Raw genomic sequence first — 18,009 nt, 5'->3', positions numbered from 1 at the left:
TAATCCTTTTAATGTACTGTTGAATCCTCTTGGCTAGTATTTTGTTGAGTATTTTCGCATCTATATTGGTCTATAGCTCTGTTTTTTGATGGGATCCTTGTCTGGTTTTGGGATCAAGGTGATGCTGGCCTCATAAAATGATTTTGGAAGTTTTCCTTCCATTTCTATTTTTTGGAACAGTTTCAGGGGAATAGGAATTAGTTCTTCTTTAAATGTTTGGTAGAATTCCTCCGGGAAGCCGTCTGGCCCTGGGCTTTTGTTTGTTTGGAGATTTTTAATGACTGTTTCAATCTCCTTACTGGTTATGGGTCTTTTCAGGCTTTCTATTTCTTCCTGGTTCAGTTGTGGTAGTTTATATGTTTCTAGGAATGCATCCATTTCTTCCAGATTCTCAAATTTGTTGGCGTAGAGCTGCTCATAGTATGTTCTTATAATAGTTTGTATTTCTTTGGTGTTAGTTGTGATCTCTCCTCTTTCATTCATGATTTTATTTATTTGGGTCCTTTCTCTTTTCTTTTTGATAAGTTGGGCCAGGGGTTTATCAATTTTATTAATTCTTTCAAAGAACCAGCTCCTAGTTTCATTGATTTGTTCTATTGGGTTATTTTGTTTTCTATTTCATTGATTTCTGCTCTGATCTTTATGATTTCTCTTCTCCTGCTGGGCTTAGGGTATCTTTCTTGTTCTTTCTCCAGCTCCTTTAGGTGTAGGGTTAGGTTGTGTACCTGAGACCTTTCTTGTTTCTTGAGAAAGGCTTGTACCGCTATATATTTTCCTCTCAGGACTGCCTTTGTTGTGTCCCACAGATTTTGAACCGTTGTATTTTCATTATCATTTGTTTCCAGGATTTTTTTCAATTCTTCTTTAATTTCCCGGTTGACCCATTCATTCTTTAGAAGGATGCTGTTTAGTCTCCATGTATTTGGGTTCTTTTCAAACTTCCTTTTGTGGTTGAGTTCTAGCTTTAGAGCATTGTGGTCTGAAAATATGCAGGGAATGATCCCAATCTTTTGATACCGGTTGAGTCCTGATTTAGGACCCAGGATGTGATCTATTCTGGAGAATGTTCCATGTGCACTAGAGAAGAATGTGTATTCTGTTGCTTTGGGATGAAATGTTCTGAATATATCTGTGATGTCCATCTGGTCCAGTGTGTTGTTTAAGGCCTTTATTTCCTTGCTGATCTTTTTGCTTGAGTGATCTGTCCATTTCAGTGAGGGTAGTGTTAAAGTCCCCTACTATTATTGTATTATTGTTGATGTGTTTCTTTGATTTTGTTATTAATTGGTTTATATAGTTGGCTGCTCCCACTTTGGGGGCATAGATATTTAAAATTGTTAGATCTTCTTGTTGGACAGACCCTTTGAGTATGATATAGTGTCCTTCCTCATCTCTTATTATAGTCTTTGGCTTAAAATGTAATTGATCTTATATAAGGATTGCCACTCCTGCTTTCTTCTGATGTCCATTAGCATGGTAAATTCTTTCCCACCCCCTCACTTTAAATCTGGAGGTGTCTTCGGGCTTAAAATGAGTTTCTTGGAGGCAAGATATAGATGGGTTTTGTTTTTTTATCCATTCTGATACCCTGTGTCTTTTGACAGGGGCATTTAGCCCATTAACATTCAGGGTAACTATTGAGAGATATGAATTTAGTGCCATTGTATTGCCTGTAAGATGATTGTTACTGTATATGGTCTCTGTTCCTTTCTGATCTACCACTTGTAGGCTCTCTCTTTGCTTAGAGGACCCCTTTCAATATTTCCTGTAGAGCTGGTTTGGTGTTTGCAAATTCTTTCAGTTTTTGTTTGTCCTGGAAGCTTTTAATCTCTCCTTCCATTTTCAATGATAGCCTAGCTGGATATAGTATTCTTGGCTGCATGTTTTTCTCGTTTAGTGCTCTGAAAATATCATGCCAGCTCTTTCTGGCCTGCCAGGTCTCTGTGGATAAGTCAGCTGCCAATCTAATATTTTTACCATTGTATGTTACAGACTTCTTTTCCCGGGCTGCTTTCAGGATTTTCTTTTTGTCACTGAGACTTGTGAATTTTACTATTAGGTGACGGGGTGTGGGCCTATTCTTATTGATTTTGAGGGGCGTTCTCTGAACCTCCTGAATTTTGATGCTCGTTCCCTTTGCCATATTGGGGAAATTCTCCCTAATAATGCTCTCGAGTATACTTTCTGCTCCCCTCTCTTTTTCTTCTTCTTCTGGAATTACAATTATTCTAATGTTGTTTCGTCTTATGGTGTCACTTATCTCTCGAATTCTCCCCTCGTGGTCCAGTAGCTGTTTGTCCCTCTTTTGCTCAGCTTCTTTATTCTCAGTCCTTTGGTCTTCTATATCATTAATTCTTTCTTCTGCCTCATTTATCCTAGCAGTGAGAGCCTCCATTTTTGATTGCACCTCATTAATAGCTTTTTTGATTTCAACTTGGTTAGATTTTTGTTCTTCTATTTCTCCAGAATGGGCTTTTATATCTCTCGAGAGGGTTTCTCTAATATCTTCCATGCCTTTTTCAAGCCCGGCTAGAACCTTGAGAATTGTCATTCTGAACTCTAGATCTGACATATTACCAATGTCTGTATTGATTAGGTCCCTGGACTTCGGTTCTGCCTCTTGTTCTTTTTTTTGTGTTGAATTTTTCCGTCTTGTCATTTTGTCCAGATAAGAGTATATGAATGAGCAAGTAAAATACTAAAAGGGTGGCAACAACCCCAGGAAAATATGCTTTAACCAAATTAGAAGAGATCCCAAATCGTGAGGGTGGAGAAAGGGGATAAAAAGAGGTTCAAAAAGAAAGAAAGAAAAAAAAAAAGGAAAGAAAACAATTAAAAAAAAAGAAAACAAATAAGAAAAATATAAAAAAGAAAAAATATATATATTAGATAAACTAGTTAAAAAACGTTAAAAAAAGAAAAAGGTAAAAGTTAAAAAAAAAATTTAACCAGAAGGCGAGAAAAAAAACAGAAAATGAAAAAGAAAAAAATTAAATTAACTACAAGACTAAAAAAAATCACAGGGAAAAAGCCATGAGTTCCGTGCTTTGCTTTCTCCTCTTCTGGAATTCTGCTGCTCTCCTTGGTATTGAATCCGCACTCCTTGGTAGGTGAACTTGGTCTTGCCTGATTTCTTGTTGATCTTCTGGGGGGAGGGGCCTGTTGTAGTGATTCTCAAGTGTCTTTGCCCCAGGCGGAATTGCACTGCCCTTATCAGGGGCCGGGGTGAGTAATCTGCTCGGGTTTGCTTTCAGGAGCTTTTGTTCCCTGAGCGCTTTCCGCTTTCCGTAGAGTTCCGGAGGACGGGGAATACAAATGGCGGCCTTCTGGTCTCTGGCCCGGAGGAGCCGAGAGCCCAGGGCCCCACTCCTCAGTGCGCCCTCAGAGAACAGCGCCCAGTTACTCCCGTCTGCCTGACCTCTGGCCGCGCTCCGAGCTCACCAAGCCTGCGACCGGATCAAGGTAACACCGAGCTGTGAGCTTACTGTTGGCTCTGTCTCTGTAGCCGGCTTTCCCGTTCCAATACCCGCAAGCTCTGCGACACTCAGACACCCCCGATCCTTCTGTGACCCTGCGGGACCTGAGGCCACGCTGACCCCGCGTGGGCTTCGCCCCGGTTTAGCCTCTGGAGCGATGTCCCTCAGCGGAACAGACTTTTAAAAGTCCTGATTCTGTGCGCCGTTGCTCCGCCACTTGCCGGGAGCCCCCCCCCCCCCCCCCCCCCTATCTTCCCGTCGCTTTGGATTCACTTCTCCGCCGGTCCTACCTTTCAGAATGTGGTTGTTTTTCTATTTCCAGAATTGCTGTTCTTCTTCTCTTCGATCTGCTGATGGATTTTCAGGCATTTGCAATCTTTAGATAAGCTATCTAGCTGATCTCCGGCTAGCTGAAGTAGTCTCAGCCTGCTACTTCTCCGCCATCTTGACTCCTCCTGGGTCTTATTTTTTTTTTGCATTCTGATACCCTCTGTCTTTTGATTGGGGCATTTAGCACATTTACATTCAGGGTAACTATTGAAAGATATGAATTTAGTGCCATTGTATTGCTTGTAAGGTGAATATTACTGTATATTGTCTCTGTTCCTTTCTGGTCTATGTTACTTTTAGGTTCTCTCGTTGCTTAGAGTACCCCTTTCAATGCTTTCTGTAGGGGGGGTTTGGTGTTTGCAAATTATTTTAGTTTTGTTTGTCCTGGAAACTTTTTATCTCTCCTTCTATTTTCAATGACAGCCTAGCTGGATATAGTATTCTTGGCTGCATATTTTTCTTGTGTAGTGCTCTGAATATATCATGCCAGTCCTTTTTGGTCTGACAGGTCTCTGTGTCTAGGTCTACTGCCAATCTCATATTTCTACCATTGTATGCTATAGAACTCTTGTCCCAAGCTGCTTTCAGGATTTTGTCTTTGTCTCTGAGACTTGTAAGTTTTGCTATTAGATGATGAGGTGTTGACCTATTTTTATTGATTTTGAGAGAGGTTCTCTGCCTCCTGGATTTTGATGTCTGTTTCCTTCCCCCCAATTATGGAAGTTGTCTATTATAATTTGCTCCAATGTACCTCCTGCGCCCCCCCCCTTCTTCTGGGATCCCAGTTCATCTAATGTTGTTTCATCTTATGCTATCACTTATCTCTTGAATTCTCCCCTTGGGATCCAATAGTTGTTCATCTCTCTTTTTCCTAGCTTTTTTATTCTCCATCATTTGGTCTTCTGTATCACTTATTCTCTTTTCTGTCTCATTTATGCTAGCAGTAAGAGCTTCCATTTTTGATTGCGCTTCATTAATAGCCTTTTTGATTTTGACTTGGTTAGATTTTAGTTCTTTTATTTCTCCAGAAAGGGGTTCTCTAGTATCTTCTGTGTTTTTTCTAGCCCAGCTATTATTTATTTATTTTTTAAAAAGATTTTATTTATTTATTTGACAGAGAGAGATCACAAGTAGGCAGAGAGGCAGGCAGAGAGAGAGAGGAGGAAGCAGACTCCCCTCTGAGCAGAGAGCCCGACGCGGGGCTCAATCCCAGGACTCTGGGATCATGACCTGAGCCGAAGTCAGAGGCTTTAATCCACTGAGCCACCCAGGCACCCCCAAGCTATTATCTTTATAATTGTCATTCTGAACTCTATTTCCAACATCTGACTAATGTCCGTATTGATTAGGTCCAACATGTTTATGTTTTTTTTAATTTTTATTATTAATTAATTAATTAATTTGTCAGAGAGAGTGAGTTAGAGAGCAAACACAAGCAGGGGGAGTGGCAGGCAGAGGGAGAAACAGCCTCCCCACTGAGCAAGGACACCAGTGTGGGATGTGATCTCTAGACCCTATGATTGTGACCCGAGCCAAAGGCAGACTCCTCAACCAACCAAGTGTCCCTAACATATTTAATTTTTCCTGTAGCTTCTTGAACATATGAATTGATTTGTAATAATTGTTATCATATCTTTATTTACTAATTTACTGTCATCTTTGTCATTTCTGAGTTTTCATTTGAAATATTTTCTCTTCTTTATTGGCTGCATTTCCTTGCTTCTTTGCATGCTTTGTAATTTTTTATTGCATAGACGTTTTGTGAGTTTTACCTTATTTGGTGCCAGATCTTTTAAAACTTTAATAAATATTTTTGAGCTTTATTCTAGGGTTTGATTATTTAGAGACAGGTTCATCCTTTCAAATCTTCTTTATACTTTGTTACATGCGACTAAAGAAGCATTTAGCCTTGAGCTAATTTTGCTTTGCTATTGGGTAAAACTCTTCTGTATACTGTAACAAATGTATTTAGAATGAGGTTTCTTATTTTGATGGGAACAGGAGCTGAGCTGCTCCTATCTCTTTGTGAAGTTGGAGCTTTTTTTCCTCTAAAACTTTTGTGGTATTATTTCCCAGATTTTGGGTGATTTCCTATTACACATACACTGATCTCTATTCAGCTGAAGTAGTCTGACTACTTCATATGCACAGGGGACTGTGCAGATGTTAGAGTTCTTTTTCTGTGCAACTCTCTCATCTTGGGTACTCTGCCCTGTGAACCTTAGCTGTCTCGGCTTTTCCAGATGGCAAGGTCTTTCTCTTCAACTAAGAAGCTGCTGTGCTGTGCGTTGGAACCCCTCTAGGCAGAAGGCTGGGTCCCTCAAGAGTTTACCTGTTTTGTTTCCTTTCTCTCAAGGATCACTGCCCTTATGTTGCCTACTGAAAACTGTTTTTCCTATATTTTGTCTGATTTTCAAAACAGTATCTTCAGACAAGAGTGTAAATTTGTTCCCTGTTATTCCATTTTGTCCAGAAGCAGAAAACTTCCTCGAAGTTTATTGTATACCTGCAGTAATTGAGAAAAAAATTCCTTGAGTGTCCTAAATCAACAAAACCAAATTTATAATTTTTTACCTTGAGCTTATTTTCATATTACCCTAATATGTCCAGTTATCTAATTTCTGTAAGGGTAATAGCTAACATTTATTATGTTTGTACACTATATCAGGCACTGTTTTATATGTTTTGCATGCATTAACTCATAAAAATTACACAGTGATTTAAGACACATTTTGCAGGTAATGAAACTGAGTCCCTTACTTGACCACTTTTAAGCTATTAGAAAATTTGGGAGTCCTTTCATATCACATTAGAAGCAGCAGATTAGAAGTAAAGGGAAAATGGAATCCTTTTATAATAATGAGAAGTAACTGTTTATACCCATTCAATTATTCATTCACTTCCCCTTCACTCAGCAAATATTTATTACTCATTTTCTGTGAGCCAGGCATAAAGGTACAAAAAGTGTCAAAAGCAGATGGAACACTTAGAAATCTTGGTCCTGTGGTGTTATCTATCAAGACTTTTTGGAGACAGCAATGTATTACATACAATAGGTGTTTCTAAGAAGTGTTTAAATAAAAAATTCATTTATCTGCATACCTTAGTTTTTGGTTATAGCCACCATGATGTGTTGTATTGTTTAAGTATTTGTGTTTGGTTAGATTTATGGAGTATTTGGTGTCTTTATAAACTGATGGGACTACCATCATAAACTGTGTCACATTTACCCATTTCTTTATTTTATTTATAAAAAGTGTAGCTTGAATCTTTTTCCATTATGATAGGGAGGGTACAGCTTTGATAGGCATTATTATTTAGAACAGGAATTGGCAAACTATGGGCCAAATCTGTTCTGCTGTTTGCTTTTGTAAATGAAGTTTAATTGGGACACAGCCATATCCATTTGTGTATGTATCATCTATGGCTTGTGCCCTGCAAAGGCCAAATAGAGTTATTGCAAAAGAAACATTATGGTTACAAAGCCGTCTTATTTGCTATCTGGCCCTTTACAGAAAAACTTTGTGCTGACTCCTAATATAGAAGTTATAATTTCTGTAAATTATGTTTCTTTTGGATGAAAAGGGAGAGCTAGACAAACATTATTTTATGTTTAGTATAAATTAAACCTTAAGGTGCTCATTAGACCCTAGGATTTTTTTCAGAAGCAAATTTAGTTTTTGGTACATTATTTATTTTAAAGTACTATTTAATCTATTATATTTCATAAATTAACTCAAACTTGTACTACTTTTGTTGTATGAATGTGAAAAGACAATTAAAAAAAAGAAAAGACAATTCAAAATGCAAGATTAAAAGAAATGTAAGAGATCTATTAACTAATCATAAGATAGAGATTTAGATGGATTCCTGTTTAAACCAAAGTTTAAAAATCAAAATAACAATAGTAGAAAAAATTTTATAAGACAGCCAGAGAAATGTGAACATTGATGAGATCTATTTCAATTCTAAAGATGGTTCATCTTTTTATATGTCAATTGCTTAGCCTGAGGTTCTGTTTTTTAAAAAAATCATTTTTAATTTTATTTGTTTATTTATTTTTAAAGATTATTTATTTATTTGTTAGAGAAAGAGAAAGAGAGAGAAAGAGCACACAAGCAGGGGGAGCTGCAGGCAGAGGGAGAAGCAGGCTTCCCACCGAGCAAGGACTCTGATGTGGAACTTGATCCCAGGATCATGAGCTGAGCCACAGGCAGATGTTTATGGACTGAGCCACTCAGGTGTCCAAAAAGTAACTTTTTAGATGTAAAAAAGTTCAAATTAAAAAAAAAAAAATTAAAGGGTGCCTGGGTGGCTCAGTGGGTTAAGCCGTTGCCTTCGGCTCAGGTCATGATCTCAGGGTTCTGGGATCGAGTCCCACGTCGGGCTCTCTGCTCAGCAGGGGGCCTGCTTCCCTTCCTCTCTCTCTGCCTGCCTCTCTGCCTACTTGTGATCTCTGTCAAATAAATAAATAAAATCTTAAAAAAAAATAAATAAAAATTTAAAGCGTTAAATTCTGATTATTTAATTTGGTTGGTATGTTATTTCTAAATACAGCAAGTTCCCCTTTATTTGCACATTATAAGTCTGTAAGCTTTAAGTGATCAGTAGTACTAATTTGTCTTTCCTCAATTTTTTATATTTATGATGAATAAGGAAGCGATAGGTAAAATAGATAGAAATCAGTTTTTTTTTTAAAGATTTATTTATTTGAGAGAGAGAGAGAATGAGAGAAAGAGAGAGCATCAGAGGAGAGAGGTCAGCAGGAGAAGCAGACTCCCTGCCGAGCAGGGAGCCTGATGCAGGACTCGATCCTGGGACTCTAGGATCATGACCTGAGCCAAAGGCAGTTGCTTAACCAACTGAGCCACCCAGGTGCCCTAGAAATCAGTTTTTAAGTCCAAAGAAGCAGCTCTCATTTTCTCTTGTGTCTTTATCATCCAGAATAATGTATTTTGATTATTGGGATCCCTGAGCTTTCTTGAGAGCTTTCTAAATCACAGAATGAGACATTTTTAGACTAATTATGGAGTCATGATTCCTTGAAAATGGGTGATTGCCATCCATGAGGTTGCAGTTCACATCTCATATTTGGCCAAATAACTCTTTCTGGGAAGCTTGGCTGTGCTAGTGTTTGCTGCAGCAAACAAGAAGCAATGGCCTGTTGAAGGTTTCAATAACCCCATCTCAGGGCTGCCCTCAGTAGAGTGTCATTGCTTTTTGTTTTACATCATGTTGGACTTGTTTTAATGTAAATTAAATTGGGTATAACACAAGGAAAATGTTGTCCCTTAAGGAATATTGACAGGGCCACCCTAGTTTATTATTATTTGTTTAATATCTTGCCTATGTTTATTTGATGCTTAGTATGCTATAGGCACTGTCACATATGCTTGGATATGTCAGTGAAAAAAGATTCCCATTCTTATGACACTTACAGTTTCTTTGGGGAAGGTAGAAGTAAACAAGAGGCATAATATGTAAATTATAAAGTGTCTAGTATGTTAGAAGATAGAAAAAAGAAAAACGTGGAAAGAGCAAAATGGCAGGGATTGAGAGTCCTGAGTAGGTAGTTGGGTATATTTTTACATAGGTCTCATTAAGGGGACACTTTTGAGCAGTTGAGGAAACTTGCCGCTTGGGAAAAAAGGATGAGACTGATAGAGGGAACATTCAGGGTGAAGGCCTTGAGACTAGTAGTCCCCTTGGCATATTTGTGTTTTGGGGAGGCTGGAGTAAAGTAAGCCAGGGAGCAAGAAGACTAAGAGATGAAGTAAGGAGGGAGCGGGAAGGATCACATCACTTAGGATTCTCATTCAAACTCCAGGATTGTGCAGATTTTGAAAAGAGGAATGTCATTGTCTGACTTATGTTTTACAAGGAAGTCGGTGGCTAGTGAGCATAGACTGGGGCAGGGAGCAAAAAGCAAGGCGTACGTGAAAGTAATGAGTCCATTGCAACAGTTCAGGTAACAGATGATGGCGGTTTAGACAAAGGTGGTAGCAGGAGAGGAGGTGAGAAGTGGTCACCTTCTGGATATATTACAAAGGTAGAGTCGATGGGATTTCCTAACTTGAATGAGACAAAATTTCTAAGTTTTCTCCTTGGAGAGTCATTAAGACTGTGACAAATGTGAATGATACTGCATTTAATGTTCTAGAAAGTGATTTTTTGGGCATGTTAGTATCATGTAGCTTTTCAGAATTTAAAAAATGATTTCAAAAGCACTTATATGCCATTTTGTGTGATTATTAACTACTAGAGAGGTAGTTTTTGATAGGAAGAAAAGGTCAGATATTCAATATTCTTATCCATAAGATGGGAACCATATAGTCAAATTCCCATGAATATTGTAAAATGCCTCAACTATTTTAAAAACTTGCATAGCAGCCAATGGCAAATTAATTTAATTTAAAAGCAATGTCTTTAAGAAATGAAAACTAAAACTAAAAATATTTTATTTTAACAAAGATTTTATTTATTTATTTATTTATTATTATTATTTTTTTAAAGATTTTATTTATTTATTTGACAGAGAGAGATCACAAGTAGGCAGAGAGGCAGGCAGAGAGAGATAGAGGAGAAAGCAGGCTCCCTGCTGAGCAGAGAGCCCGATGTGGGACTCGATCCCAGGACCCTGAGATCATGACCTGAGCTGAAGGCAGCAGCTTAACCCACTGAGCCACTCAGGCGCCCAGATTTTATTTATTTAGTTGACAGAGAGAAACATAGCAAGAGAGGGAACACAAGCAGGGGGAATGGGAGAAGCAGACTTCCCGCTGAGCAGGGAGCCTGATGAGGGGTTGGATCCAAGGACCCTGTGATCATGACCTGAACCGAAGGCAGATGCTTAATGAATGAGCCCCCCAGACCCCCAAAACTAAAAATATTTTGTAAAATGCCATTAATTCCTGATACTGGGATTGGACCCAAGATGACCAATGGGCATGCTAAGATTTAGCTTCAAAATTCTGTTCTGATCATTTAATATACTACTTCAGCATATCTTTTACATCTTCACATGAAGAGAAGTTATTTCTTATATTACATTCCTTTTCTAGAAGAAGGAAGTGCTAAAAATGCCATCAGGATGGCTCAACTCGTATTCAAGTTTCTATTTCAGTTTTTCTTCCATTTGAACTTTATATGATGGCTTTTCTTTTCATTTTCTATGTGGTTTCATTTGATGGAGGAATAGGACAAACTATTTTCTACTTTCAGAATCCTTTAGAATTAAACAAAAATAGAAGTTTGAAGGGGTAAAGTTGTTTATTCTTGTTGGCCCTCTCTTTTTTCAGTGCCTCCTACCTTTATGTATATTGGAAAAATAGTTATTGGACTTAACTATTTAGTTTCTCACTAGAACTATTGGATGTGTTTGAGTGGCTCCTTAGATTTTGTTTTCCAGTCTGTCACTGGTCTTATTAACAAATGAATCTAAAGACTTCAATGTGCATTACTTTGAGTTTTAGTGTTGGGATGATTAGAAGAACAGAAACAAAAAATAGAGATCAGAAAACTAATGAGCAGGCATAAACAAGTTCAAGGAAATCTATTACTAGCTGGTTCAGATCTTTAAGAAGTTGGCTATGGAAGGAGATGAAGTGATTGATTATTATGGTAACTGCTTGCTGTTACTGTGTTAGGGAATGAATGGAGTGGTTAATTATCCTGAATGCTATTTGAAATCTTTGAAAATAAGTTTTTTACAGTTAGTGAACAGTATCCTTTTATTTACTTCTTTATGTTAAAACTTGAAGTTTAGGGCTTAAAAAATTACTTTTGGTACACACCATAGTACTTACCATAGTAGAAATGATTTAAGGGTCATATATATAGGTCATTTGTATATTTTTGGGGTATCACGTCTTGCAAATGTAAGTACATCTCATTGTTTTGGGGCATCTCTAGATGTACCCACTCATTTTGAGTAGACCCAGTTGTTATAGTAGGCAAGATCACCAAATCTGAAAACGTTTACTGAAACTTTAATTCTTAACCTTATTAAATAGATCTTGTGGCCATAGTGATCCAAGATAAATCTTAATATTTTCCACTGGGAAATCAACCATTTACTTCTTGTGTTGAATTTTGCCAACTTTTAGTTGTTGGTTATTGCAAATGAAATTGTACCACTTTCAATTGTAAAATTTCTAACTTGGAGAAAATTTTAAAATTTGGGACATATGGCCATATTATTATTTTGAGGTAAACCTACAATTATATCTCTGTGCCAGACATTTTTTCAGTTGCCTTACATGATTTATATTTATTGAATTTGTAGGAGAAGATGATACTGAATTTTTAAAAGAATAATTTTCTGTTATTAGCTTTTTAGTTGGAGAAGGAGCCTACAGATGGGCAGTAGATCACGGAATACCCTCTTGCCCTCCTAACATCATGACCACAAGTGAGTAAAAATTTTTCAAAATTAAGCTGTATTAGCATATGTACCTGGAAGTGTTACATTGCTTTAATCCACATAGTACTCTGATATATAAAAAAGGAAGCTTATATGTTGAACTATTTAGAGTTAAAGTTATTTGATTTTAAGGTACTTTTATATTCCTGAGGATCCCCCCATTCTTATGGTTTTATAGAAGTATTGCTAAAGGATCCCTTTTAGGTTACTTAAAATAATTACTAACAGTAAAACCTTAATACTACCCCCTCAGAGAGAGAGAAGAAAGCACAGGTCAACATTTATCCATCTTTGACCTGAGGAAGGCCTTTCTAGGGACAAGTGCAAGAGAATAAAGAACAAAAGTGTTACTATGTAAGAGTTAAGACTGAAAAAAACCCCACTTACCATAAATATGACAAAGTATACATATCTTTAATCTATGAAAAGTATATTAAATTAAAAACCACACAAATAATACCCCAAATGAAAAATGATCAAAAGTCGTAAATAGATAATAGAACATAACTAATTGGGAAATGCAAATGAGTACATGTTAAATTTGTTCCCTCCTAATTTGTGAGAGTTAAAAATACTGTATCACTGCTCATAGGTGTGTGATGAAACGAATATAATACATTGTAGGTACAAATATAAGTTAGCAGAAATTTTGGAGGACAGCTAAGTAATATAGAGCAAAGCCTTAAACTTATTCTGCTTGTAAGAACTTGACATTAGAAATATAGACAAAAATTTATATAGTTCTCAGTAAGCATTATTAAGAATGTCAAAAATTTTGGAAAAATCTTATATCCAACAGGGAGGAATGTAAGTAAATTGTCATATGATGAAATGTTATGTAGTAACTAGAAATTGTTATCAAGAACTACTGTCTGATCATGATTAACTCTAATGACTTTAAAAAATGAAAAATGAGTTATAAATATATATATGTGAATGTGTTTTATATGTCTATTTGAAAAATGAAATCATAGCTACTAATATTTATGCCTAAAAGACAAATATTGAAAACATATACTACTTGTTTTTTAAGTTAAATTTTAGTTTTTTGTCATAGTTACCTATGAGTATAAATAATCTTGAAAATACGGGGAATCATTCAATCCAAGGAAACCAAGTTGTATTCAAAAGAAATGATTATATATCATAGCAGGTATATAATAAGGATCTTTTTTTTTTTTTTTAAGATTTTGTTTATTTGACAGAAAGAGAGAGAGAGAAAGAGCGAGCGTCAGAGTGCAAGCACAAGCAGGGGGAATGGCAGGCAGAGGGTAAGGGAGAAGCAAGCTCCCCACTGAGCAGAGTGCCAGATGGGGGGCTCGATCACAGGACTCTGGGATCATGACCTGAGCCAAAGGCAGATGCTTAACCAACTGAGCCACCCAGATGCCCTTAAGGATCAGTTTTTAATAACATTATATTCAAAATGAGGACTCATGTAGCTGAACATTGTAATATTAAAGAGCCTGGAGGGAAGGGAAATACGTTCATGGTAGGCAAACTGGGAGTATGAGTTCTAATTCTCATAGTCCCTCCCACTGATTCTGCCTTAAAATCTCCCAGTGGAATTTAGGTAGTGTTCTTATGTCACACAGTCAAATCTGGTCATTTGATAGTTCCATTTTGTTTTTCCTTGGAGATATGCCACTTGGCACCTTCAAGTCTAGATTGGGTATTCAGTAAGCCTGGTGCATGACTCCCATCCCTGGTCTTTATCTCACCATCATATTGGATTTCCTTTTCATCTCTCCAATACCAAGTTCTCTGTTTCCTGAATCTCATGTTTTTTTTCTCTCTTGTTTTATTCCCTTATTTGGTATATACAAGACTAGAAATTATTTTTCCTAGGTTTTGAAGAAATTGTTCTTATGTTCTAGTTTTCAGTCTTGCTCTTATGCATTTTGATTCCTAGTTCTTTATGGTGTATTTTCATCTTTGGAAGGAAGCCTTAATCCCTGTGTTTTTAATATTACAATGAAGCATCTTAGAATGGGTCTTTTTTTATTCAGCATGCCTGGTACTTACTGAGTACAGAATACTGAGTACTTTTAATCTGGAAATTCATGTAGTTTAATTTTGAGGAACTTAAAAAAATTTTGTATATTAATCTCTTCCTTATCTTTATTGTATTTTTATAATTTTTGTGAATTGGATGTTGGATCTTATGCTCCAATCCCTTGTATATTTTTCAAAAATTATTTTTTCTCCTTTTTGAAATCTCTCTTGTTTTACTGTCTCAGAAATGTCTTCAGTTTTATCTCCTAAACCTTCTACTACTTCTATTTAAAAAAAAAAAGATTTATTTATTTATTTGTCAGAGAAAGAGAGAGCAGTGTATATGAACAGGGGAGTGGCTGGCTAGAGGGAGAAGCAGGCTTCCTGCTGAGCAAGGAGCCTGATGTGGGACTTGGTCCCAGGATTGGGATCATGACCTGAGCCCAAGGCAGATGCTTAACTGACTGAGCCATCCAGGCATCCCTTCATCTTCTATTTCTGATGAATTTGTAATTTTGGCTTTTATTTGGTTTAATTTCTAGGGATTCATATATGACTAATACATTTATTTATTTTACAAAAAAGAAAACTATTGACCTAGGTGAATTTGAGGAGAAATTGTAAATATTATTTAATTAAAAAAAATTTAAATGCTATCCTATTTGGGCACTTGTCTAATCCTCAGTCAAGTTTAGCTTGTATACTGGTACTTAATGGTGTTCTTTAAGCTTGATTACCTTTTTTTTTTTTTTTTTAAAGTAAAGAAAAGGGTGGAATTTAATCTTTATTTGCAGGACACTGCAAGAGAGGAGATTCCACTTAGAAATAAGAAACCCACTGAGAGGATGAGCTTCATAAAGTTTGTATAGTTTGGAACAGGTCAAGTAGAGTTTTATTGTAAACAGTGCTATAATAACAAAACCCATTTAAAAAGAGTTTTTAGTAGAGAAACAGTAAGACAAACTTCTACCAAACAGAGCACACCACAAACAACTTTCTGCCTCAGCTGTATAAGCTAAAAGTTACAGGTCCCTGAAATGCTATCCTGAACCTGGAATGTATATCCTTCAGAAGTAATTTCTGGCACAACATTCTGATCTTCTTTTCCTCTACAGAGAAATACTTCTCAATCAAGTTTAATGAAGCTTTGTATACAGACTCATTTTCATGGTTTTGTAGAGCCTTGATTTTGTCCAAACCTCCACATTCTTCAATCATTATACTAAGTTTCTCAGTTTCACCTAGTTTCTCAGCAATATGAAAGATGTTTGAAATGGCATCCAGAATAACCATAATAATTTTGGTATCCTTTGCAGTTAAGAGGTTCATCAGTGGTTCTATTTTGCCACAATGAATGAGGTATACAATCTGTTCAACTGTCCCACCACTTGTATAGTTGGTCACAGCCCAGACAGCTTCCCTTTGTGTCTTAAAGTCTGCCTTAGAGAGAACACCAATGAAGAATGGTACTAATCCATGATTCACAACTTACTGTATCTGGTTCTGGCAGCCAGCTGTGATGCTTGACATTGTCCATGTGGCTTACTTCTGAATATTAGTTTTGAGGTTCGTTAGCAGGCTGGGAAAGACAGCAAGTGCTCCTGCATCTATCATAACCTGAGTCTGTTCATCTGTTCCAGTGACAATATTAACTATGGCTCTTAGTGCAGGAGTCACAATGGGCAATTCAGTAGCTCTTGGAAGCTTCACAAGCTGGGGCACAACTCCTGTTTCCACAGCCATTTCAATCTATTCATTTGGATGATCAGTAAGGTAGGAGATGGCCCAGCAGGTATCTGCCAAGACTTTTGGATCATTGTGATGCAGCAGAGAAACTAAAGTAGGAAGAATCTGCTCGACAGCATCTAACGGGGGTGCAGGATTCTTGTTGCGACAAAGGTTTGAAGGTGTCCACGTAAGGTTTCATAAGTATCCACATGTTAATGATGACATATCAGGAACCACAGGAGAGCCAAAAGCGGATCAACTGCACCATACTTGATAACCAAGTCTCGAAAAACTGAATCATCACTTTCAATGTTTCCTAGAGCCCATACAGCTTGTTTGCTGATGTGGGCATGGGAAGATGCCAACAGAGAAATGAATGCTGGCCTAGCACCTCCATCTACCACAACCTTGGTCTGTTCTAATGTCCCCAAAACAGTGTTAGTGAAAGCCAAAGCAGATTCAAACTGAACGGGACTACCATCAGTTCTGCCCAAGAAGGACACAAATTTTGGAACCAATCCAGCCCAGATTATGTTGTCTATGGGGGGCTGCTTTTCCCTAGAAAGCAGTTTCCTAGCAGCTCGAGTAGCCTGGAGCTGGCTTTCCAAACTGTTGCTGTTTATGCCTTTGACAAAGTCATCAACAGACCAATTTACAGTGCCTGGTTGTTGCGGTTTTCCTGCAGTGGAGAGGTAGCATCATCAGGAAACGAGCTTACGTTTCCCCTTTTCAGCATTGGGTCATCCTTCTTAGCTTTCCTCAGCTCCACATTAACTTCTATTCGACACCGCCTCATTTCTGTACTGTCTTTCCCCTTGTTCTTGAATCTGTTAAGGCGGGCAACTGGTGAATTAGCATTCTCATTGGTGGGCATGGTTATGAGACGAAGGGAGAAAGGTGGCTGGCTCAGGCTTCCGTGGGAGGCGGTCTGGGATGTGCAGACTGCAGGTTAGCTGTCCTCAAAACGGCCACCATGGGTCACCCCAAAGACGGTGTGGCTTGTGCAGCTGGCCAGTGCGATTTTTTAAACTTGATTACCTTTGTGGTTTGGGCAGGTGTCATTGGTAGGTTTTTATCCCTTTTCATTGTTCCAGAAGTTTTTAGAATGTCTTTCCCAGGTTTATTCTAAAATAGTCTTTGACATAGTTTCTCACATACTTAATATTTCATTCCCGTATGTAGATGTGAATTTCTGCCTGGCATTATTCCTTTCAGCTTAGAGCAAACATTTCTGGTAATGTGGTAAGTATAGTGGTGAAAAATCAGCTTGTTATCTGAAAAAAACCCTTTATTTTTGTCTTTACTTTTAAAGTATAATTTCTTGTCGAATACAGACTTCCACATGGTCAGATTTTTTTCTTTTAGCACCTTTTTTTCCCTTTCTTTTATTGTGGTAAAATATATATATATATATATATATATATATATATATATATAACATAAAATTTACTATTTTAACAGTATTATGTATATAATTCAGTGGTTCTAAGTATATTCAGTGCTGTATAACTGTCATCATTGTGCATTTCCGTAACTTTTTTTTATCATCCCAAGCAGAAAGCTCTGTACCTGTTAAACAGTAACTATCCATTCCCCCTTCTCTCTAGACCCTTGGTAGCCTCTATTCTACTTTCTTTCTTATGACTTTGCCTATTCTATGTAGCTCCTTGAAGTGGAATCATAGAGTGTTTGTCATAGCCTGGTTTTTAGGCTTTGTGAGAGTAAGTCTATTTCAGTTTTGTTTTTAAACTTAGAGTTAAACCTTAGTACTAGCCTGTGGTCTTTCTTCCCAAGATAAGTCCTTTCTAGGATTTTATTCAAAAGTCTCAACCTTGAAACTTTGTCTTTTCTACACAAAGTATTTCTCAAAATCTGCGTCAACTAAATGGTATGTATATGTTTAAATATAAGTAAAGAGTAGATGGCAGACTTTGTTCTATCCTTTCAGTTTATGGGTGTGATTCTGCTACAAAGAATCCTATTTTCTTTTCTGTTGGCTGGATTCTGGTCTTACAGTTTTTCTGCCTTTGAGTAGGATACTTTGAAAGACAGCATGAT

The 18,009-nt window shown here is 37.2% G+C and overlaps 1 protein-coding gene and 1 pseudogene across 12 annotated transcripts in view; one reads left to right on the top strand and one right to left on the bottom strand.

Moving 5' to 3' along the window:
* The window catches only part of TASP1 (taspase 1), a 281,144-nt gene that overhangs the window by 59,578 nt on the left and 203,557 nt on the right, over nt 1-18,009 (top strand). For all 12 annotated transcript variants that reach the window (XR_199566.3, XR_006606287.1, XR_006606286.1 and 9 more), the window contains one exon: nt 12,137-12,216. Coding sequence is in view for 6 of the 12 variants with exons in the window: in XM_045078421.1 (XP_044934356.1) it covers nt 12,137-12,216 (80 nt within the window). In the remaining 6 variants the exon portion in view is untranslated. The remainder of the gene's footprint in view (nt 1-12,136; nt 12,217-18,009) is intronic.
* On the bottom strand, nt 15,239-16,825 carry LOC106005970 (annotated as a pseudogene).

This window comes from Mustela putorius, unplaced genomic scaffold (genome assembly GCF_011764305.1).
Source record: "Mustela putorius furo isolate JIRA1106 unplaced genomic scaffold, ASM1176430v1.1 tig00000253_pilon_pilon_pilon, whole genome shotgun sequence".
Lineage (NCBI taxonomy): Eukaryota > Metazoa > Chordata > Mammalia > Carnivora > Mustelidae > Mustela > Mustela putorius.
This window is presented reverse-complemented; position numbering and strand designations above follow the sequence as displayed.